This window comes from Nematolebias whitei, chromosome 22 (genome assembly GCF_014905685.2).
Source record: "Nematolebias whitei isolate Nwh7 chromosome 22, NemWhi1, whole genome shotgun sequence".
Classification (NCBI taxonomy): Eukaryota; Metazoa; Chordata; class Actinopteri; order Cyprinodontiformes; family Rivulidae; genus Nematolebias; species Nematolebias whitei.
The window spans coordinates 15,551,673-15,559,252 of record NC_056519.1 but is presented as its reverse complement, the minus strand read 5'-3'; the positions used below and the strand labels follow the sequence as shown (position 1 = coordinate 15,559,252).

Here is a 7,580-nt window from a genome sequence, read left to right as displayed (position 1 = left end):
TATAGGCCAAAAAGTACGGTAATTATTTTCTGGCTTCCTACAGCGAAGGACTTACCTTTTCTGTTAACTTGTGCTTTAGCAAAGAAACACTGCTTCTGGAGCCAGAGAAGACCGCTCCACGCATCGAGACCTTGGAGCCGGAGAAAGTGGACGAAGAAGACGAGGGGAAGAAGGACGAATCGAGCTGCTCGAGTGAAGAGGACGAGGAAGAGGATTCAGAGTCCGAGACTGAAGCTGGTACTGTTTGTATTCTAGACTTGCTCTTTTGGATAATGAATGCAACAAATACTTCATTCTGCACCTTTTTTTTTTAGCTTGTATTTATGATTTAAAAAGTTGCAAGGCACTTTCTTTTGATCTGATTTAACCATCTGATGGATCTTTAAAGAATATGACCTTTGTTAAAGCCTTTTATTTCATCTCCTCCAGAAAAGACCAAGCCGCCTCCAGTAGTGAGCAGTAGCACGACGCCCACCCCGACCACAGTCAGCGTTTCATCTCCAACTAGCCCAACCAACCAGGTGACAACTCCCACTTCACCAGTTAAAAAGGTACGATTTGGTAACGTGCTCTGTTCTGTCCTGTTGGCACGTAAAACAACACGTTAGTCTTCAAGATTCAGTCTCAAAAGGTATTTGAGGAATTCAAAAGCTGCTGCACAGGCATGATGTAACTGTCACTGCTTTAAGAAGCAACTGCACTTCCTGTCTGCGCCCTTGAACCTTTTTTTTTTATTTTGTCAACCTAGTTGTAGTTCAGACAAGTTGGTTTATAGAAAACCTTCAACTTATTTTATCCCTGGAAACTGGGGCACAATTTGTAGATAACCGATTCTTTAGGTGAACATTAGTAGTTTTTCACACATGAAGATTACAAGCAATTTTCATTGGCACTTAATCACAACAAGGGGCTACACTGTGGGAAGATTAATGGCAAAGTGGGCTTAAAAAACTAACTTTAGTCAGGTGAAGTGTGTAAAGTTCATCATTGGCGTTTAATAATAAAGGGTTGTCACTTTGGGGTTTGCTGCCCTCTGCTGACATAAAAAGGAAACTAGTGATGGCAAATTTTTGTGGCAAAGTTCTTCAAGGACATGTCCTTTTCACCAAGTAACATCAGCTAATCCAACCGTGAATGACTAATGGAAGCAATTAAGAGAAAGTTTTACATAACTGATTTTTTTCTTCTTGATATAAGTCTCCTAGGATATGAAGTAACTTTAGCGTTCTTTTCGCAATCCGTAGCTGCTTTCAGTGACTTCTTTTCAACTCTCAACTCATTTAAACCCTCAACTTTATTTTGATAAATGGAACAACATTACACAAAAGGAAAACAATATAAAATACTATTTTACAAATCAATAATTTACCTAAAAAGGAATAGGCTGAAGCCAAGGCTTATCCTTGCCTACCCTATTCATAGACTCAGCAGTCTAGAATAATGAAATATCTACTGTCCATATACATACACAAGTACACACACATTTATATTTAAATATGCATGTATATATACACATTACATGCATACATGGTTACACAATACGTACCGGTATATACATCTACATAAAAGTACATGCTTTTATAATTTTACATTTTAAGGCTCTTTTAAAGCTCATCATTAAAGCACATAATTTGAGATCATTTAGTTCATTCCACAGTTTCACGCCGATAACTGAAATTCATCTAGATTTTACTTTACTTTTCTCTTTAGCTTGTTCAAATATTATCAAACCTCTTAAATTATATTTACTCTCTCTTAACTTACATAATTTCTGAATTCAAGAAGGAAGACTTATTCAGTGCTTTATAGATTATTTCCTGTATTTTTATATAAACAATGTAAAAAAAATATATATATATATATATTACTTTGAATAAAAAGTTTATTAGTTGGTTCACAATATCCCACTTTATTAACATGTTAATAGTTGTTTTATTTGCATTTTCCCATATTTCTGAGCAATATGACAATTAAGGCATAACCAAGGAAGAGTATGTAATATAATATGCAAGCCTTTTACGGTAGATTTATTAAATCTTTTAAACAATATTCCAATAGTTTCTGCAATTTTATAACTAATATATTTAATATGAGGCTTCCAACTAAGTTTGTTGTCCATAATATCTAAAAAAAAAAAAAAGTCTCATAAATGTTGATTTCTACTCCATTTATACGTAACTTTACATTATTGTAAATCCGATTACCAGAAAATACCATAAACTTTTCAGCTTCTTTTCTTGCAAACAATATCCAGATCTTGTTTAAAGCCTGGTGCTCACACACCACACGTCTTTAACGAGTGAGCGAAACACCGAGTGTTCAGTTTCATTTGGCCTCCATTTCAGCTGAGTAATGATGGTAGTGCCCAGTTTGGCACCATGTGGTGAAACTAGGCTTTAAAATGCTTGTCCTTACGCATAACGTGCTGCTTCTGCTTCTGTCTTGATCTGTCGTTTTTCTTTTTCCATCCTTTCTGTCCTCCCTTTCCGTATCCTCTTTTTTTTGGTGTTGTTCCTTCCTGGGCTCTTGTCTTCGTTGGCTTTAGTTTGATTACATTACACCTCTCATGCCTTTGGCGGAGCCAGGCTGTCCTGCGTTGTGGCGTCAAGGTTTGCGCAAAACTGGCATTTCTCTTGTGCCCAAAAAGCTTATGGTGAGGCATTGGTGTGCACCAGAGTTGTCGTCTCATCCTACATGCACTTGTGCACTCACAAAGCACTAAAATCTCCCCTAACCACCCTCGCCTGGTCCAGGTGATGCAGGGTTTTTCCACTTGTTTGGGTTGGCCTGCTTTTAGAGCCGCGTGCAGCACTAAACTGTGATTACTTCAGGGGATTGCAGTTGTTGTCCTGCTCAGGGGCACTCACAGCTGATGCTATACGTTCAGATAGCTTCCCGTTTATGGATCATTTCCAGCTATCTGTCAGCTTTCACATTACTATAAAAGTAAAGTGAACATTAGCCTTGTTCACAGGTAGGCAGTGTTATCTCGGCTTTAATCATGGTTTGTGCAACACAGAAAAGCCAAACACCCCAGTGGAAAAATCCACCATTTAGTGATTGAACTTCCCTATTGCTCATAAACATTACATGGTGCTGTTTTCACTTGTAATCAGCAAATGCACTGCTAATTTTGTTTGTACATGGTGTTTGTGTGACTTCCGTGTTTTTAAGTTGCTTTTCCATCTTCTGACAGTTATTGAAAACAGGCCTGTCGCGATAAACAATAAATCAATTAATCGTATGATAAATGAAAATTATCAACCTCGTTTTCATTTATCGGCTTTATCGTTTCTTCGTGTCTCTCTCTTTCTACTGAAGACACTCGATGACAAAAGGCTCTACTTCGGTGTTCGTCACTGACTCCTCCTCCCTTTCTCTTTTCTCTTTAAAATCAATTTTAACCATCCAAAATTGTGTTTTTGGATCGTTAAAAGCAGCTAAGCCAAGCTATGAGTTAAGCTAAAGGATCGACCTCATCTTGTCGAAGCTTCAAAATTCATGCTGAAGAGCTCAAACCACACAGAGCGTCCGCCATTTTGAGAACAGAAAAAAGGAAGGAGAGACAGCCCATGTCACGTCAAGGGGCCTCCTCCTATTTTCTTAGAGACACGCTGCTTTCTTCCTCACTATCCATCCTTGTTTCAGACAGTCTTATACTACCATCTGGTGGTCATAAAAAGGCACTACACACAAAACAAATTAACCAGCATTTCTTCCTAAATTTGACAATAATTACTAATTATTGTCAAATTTCAAACATTATCATTTATCGCAATAATTTCTGAGACAATTAATCGCCCAGCAAAATTTGTTATCGTGACAGGCCTAATTGAAAATGTGTCTGTGGCCAGACCTACACTAAAACCTTGTTTGAGTTGATTTGATGATTATAACAATGTATATTTTTCTCCTCTTGGTTTTATCCCTAAAAAACTCCCAAGTCCTTTCAATTAATCTGACAATGTTTGAACTGGTTGGTGTTTGTCTTACTTACCAAGACAACAACAAAAAAAAAAAATCTCACAGTCTCCACACTTTATAAATGGATAATTTAGCCATTTATCAGCTGCTTCCCTGTGCTGGTTTTCAGGTCCCGCAGCCTGCAGGAAAAACCTCACCAAAGGTGTTGGAGGAGGAGAAGAAGGATGAGTCTCCAGCGTCGTGGCGTCTGGGTTTGAGGAAGACGGGCAGCTACGGGGCGCTGTCGGAGATCACAGCTACGAAGGACGCTCAGAGGGAGAAGGACACCACTGGCGTCATGCGCTCTGCATCAAGCCCTCGTCTGTCCTCAACTCTGGATAACAAAGAAAAAGAGAAGGTCTTTTTAAACCCAACAAAATATGAAGTAAACTATAGTTGGGCTACATTAATTACCCAAGCTCTTTTTTTTTTTCATTTGCGTTCTTTAGGAGAAGGACAAAGGAACCCGGCTCGCGTATGTGGCCCCAACCATCCCCAGGAGGCTTGCTAGCGCTTCCGACATAGATGAGAAGGAAAACAGGTGAACCCCCGGAGCCAAGAGGCTCCGTGCAAACATGCATTGACATGAGTGGCTCCTGTTGCTTACAGCTGTGTGTTACAGACAAAAAGCCACGATGCACTGCATGGTGTGCATATTTTTAAGCATCATGATGTTATCACGCACAATTTAACAAAATACAGTAAGAAAAAGGTCTAGATTTGAAAGGTACACCCCTAGTATGTATGCCAGTGTTTGTTACCAGAGATATGGGGTACTATTCTAGCTTGTGGATCCCCAGGGACTCTACTGCTCTGAAACGTAGTGGCTCCTACACTCGACGACGCTGGGACGACGACCTGAAGAACAGCGATGGAAGCTCCCTTACCAACAGAACCCCCAGCTACCAGCGCAGGTTAGCCTCAGCTGCAGCACAGTCAAACCTCCATTCGTCTCTTCAGGTCTCCTCCGTCTGTTCTGCTGATATCATCGTAGCTTCTTTGTTAGTCAGCAAATATGTTTCACAGGCTTCAGTTTGCAGTAGCTGTTTCTCCGTCACTGTCGCAGAGTGCGTTGCATGACTGCACCTGCACTGTCAGGTTGCTGGGCTGCACAGTTCAAAATGCATCGCTCAGACATTTTAACGAGCCTAGGTGCTGTCTGTTAAAGCAAATAAATCATGTTCCCAGGGTTGTTTGTGGCACAAAGCCGAAACGTGGACCTGTGCTGAATTCACATCAAATGCATTAGTACTGGCTGTAAGCCACAAAATGGAAACACCCTAGTTTTTACATTTTTAAAGCTGCTTTGGGAACTTGTCTTCTTGGCTTGACTTTTGAGCTTCCCAACAAGTGCTAAGATTTTCTTTCTTTGTTTTTTGCTTCTAAAGAACATTTCTTTGTGATCATGTAAAGTGCTCTTGAGCAGTAGTTTTCCAGACATTTCTCTTATTTTCAATGCAGTCCTTGTAAACTTCAAAAAGGAATACATCTGTATGATTTTTAAGCCACTCGACACTAATTTAAAAACAGCACCCAACTTGATTGGTATCAGTTTCAGCAAATGGACAGCTAGGTGAAGAAGCTGGTTTAAATTCTTTTATCACTTTGTAACTTGTGGAGATGCATCGTTTTTCATCTATTCAATAAGAGGCAGTTATTTAAAATGTAATTTAAACAAGTCTAGAATCACCTTGTTGGTGGAAAGATTTCTTTAAATAATCTGCCAAACTGTTCTCTTATGGAAGCCCTTTTTTTTTTTTTAAAGAGCTAAAGAAATGGAGCACGGTGTCTTTGCAACAGGCTTCTTTTTGTTTTTGTTTTTTTATGCACAAATCATAAAAAATAATTTAAAAGTAGAGAAATAGCATTTTCTGCTAAGCTAAAATGAGCAGAACATAAGCTAAAGGTAAAAGGACGGCTATGACCTTAAGTTACTAAAATGTTAGATAAAACAAAAAGTTGCTAAAGAGAAAAGCTCCTTGTAACAAAAGGCTAGCTAAAAGCACAAGAAGGCAAAACAAAAAGTTTGCTGAAGCAGATTAAAAAAAAATGTTTCTGAAGGAACTGAAGAAATCAAAGTTTTTCTACAGTGAAATTTAGTTTAAGTAAATGTGAATATTTTGAAAAGTACAAGTTCCGAAAACATATTAGGGATGCACAGTACAGTAGTCCCTCACTACTTTGTTTATCACAGACTCGCTCTATCGCGGCTTTTCAAAATAAGAGTGAACATAACCCACAGTTGACTAATTGAGGGATGAGCTGCACAATTGGTATGGAGTTTTTATTGAAAATAAATTATTTAGCACCTTCTGCACATTTGTGCAGCTGATCAGCTGTTCCCCGTGCATGAGAAGTGGGCGTGGCCAAGAGTGCTTTCAGGTGGCAAAGAGCAGGGAGCTGAAATCATGACATTCTGTGCTCTTTTGGAGTTTAGAAACATTGTTTAGAATATTGCAAAACTTATGTTGGATATTATTATTGTTATGTAATAATATTGATTGTGATAAACCCTTGTTTTCTTTTGAATTAGGGTGCTTTTTATTATGTAATTTAAAGGCCACTGGGAAGTGGCTTAAACAAAAACTCATTCATTTGAAAAAGGTTCTATAAAAGGACTGAGTGAAAATAATGTAAAAATAAATAAAGCCGTTTATGTGCCGAGTAAAAACCTTTAAAACCTTCAGAAACATTGAAGAACTACAGCTCAAGGCCTCTTTAAAAGATTACAAGTAATGTTTGTATTTTCAGTAAAATCTAAAGGGATATCAGTTCATTTAAAACTTTTGTAGAGTACTTTGGAAATTTTAGGTAACATGTTTAATCCAGTTTCTACCAAACAAAAAGTTAATCATAAATCAATCAACATAAACCGTGTATTCTCAATTACAACTGTAAATGTGTACTCCTTGTGCCACGAACACACAGATGGCGTGTCAAAGCTTGGTAGCTGTGAACATGTCTTGTTTTCTATATAAATGTGTGTTTGTGTGTGTGTGCACCTCCACCGCTAACATGCCTCTCTTGCCCACCTGCCTGCCAACACACTAGCACGTCCCATACTCTAGCGCTGGGGCGGAGCGGCAGCACGCGGGACGTGCCAGCCAAGTCTTCGTCAACTTCCAGTTTGGACCCTAACACCTGTAATACTAAACCCTGGCAGCCACCCTCCTCCCACTACCAGTCTTACAGCATTTACCGCAGGTACACCCGCTGTCCTCTCTGCCTGCGTCTCGGCTCTGTTGGACATTTTCTGTCCTCCATGTGTTTCATGTTGTGTCTGAATAAATACTGGACAACTTTATTTTTTTACCCATTTACGATAAAATTGGGGATTTCAGTTTGTCTTTATATATTACAGACATGCTGGTTTGTCTACCAAATTAATGAATGGAATTAGTCTTTGTAATTGGGAGCTGTCCACATGGGAATATTTTTTTGTCAATACACGAATAATTTTTTTTTTTATCGTTTCAGCTCTGCATCCACACTGAAACACCATTTTAGGAGACCCAAAACTGTACTAATTTTTTTTTAATGGTTTCAGGGTGGTGGGGAGAAAAAAATCTTTAAAATTTTCATTTCTGTGTAGACGGCCAAAATGCAACCTTTTAAAA

At 38.7% G+C, this 7,580-nt stretch overlaps 1 protein-coding gene across 1 annotated transcript in view; it reads left to right on the top strand.

Moving 5' to 3' along the window:
• Positions 1 to 7,580, top strand: part of LOC119428502 (protein phosphatase 1 regulatory subunit 12A-like) — a 9,047-nt gene that overhangs the window by 1,291 nt on the left and 176 nt on the right. Inside the window, exons 2-7 of the mRNA XM_037696184.1 lie at positions 80 to 237; positions 430 to 551; positions 4,094 to 4,321; positions 4,413 to 4,504; positions 4,764 to 4,877; positions 7,015 to 7,167. Of these exons, the coding sequence (XP_037552112.1) occupies positions 80 to 237; positions 430 to 551; positions 4,094 to 4,321; positions 4,413 to 4,504; positions 4,764 to 4,877; positions 7,015 to 7,167 (867 nt within the window). The remainder of the gene's footprint in view (positions 1 to 79; positions 238 to 429; positions 552 to 4,093; positions 4,322 to 4,412; positions 4,505 to 4,763; positions 4,878 to 7,014; positions 7,168 to 7,580) is intronic.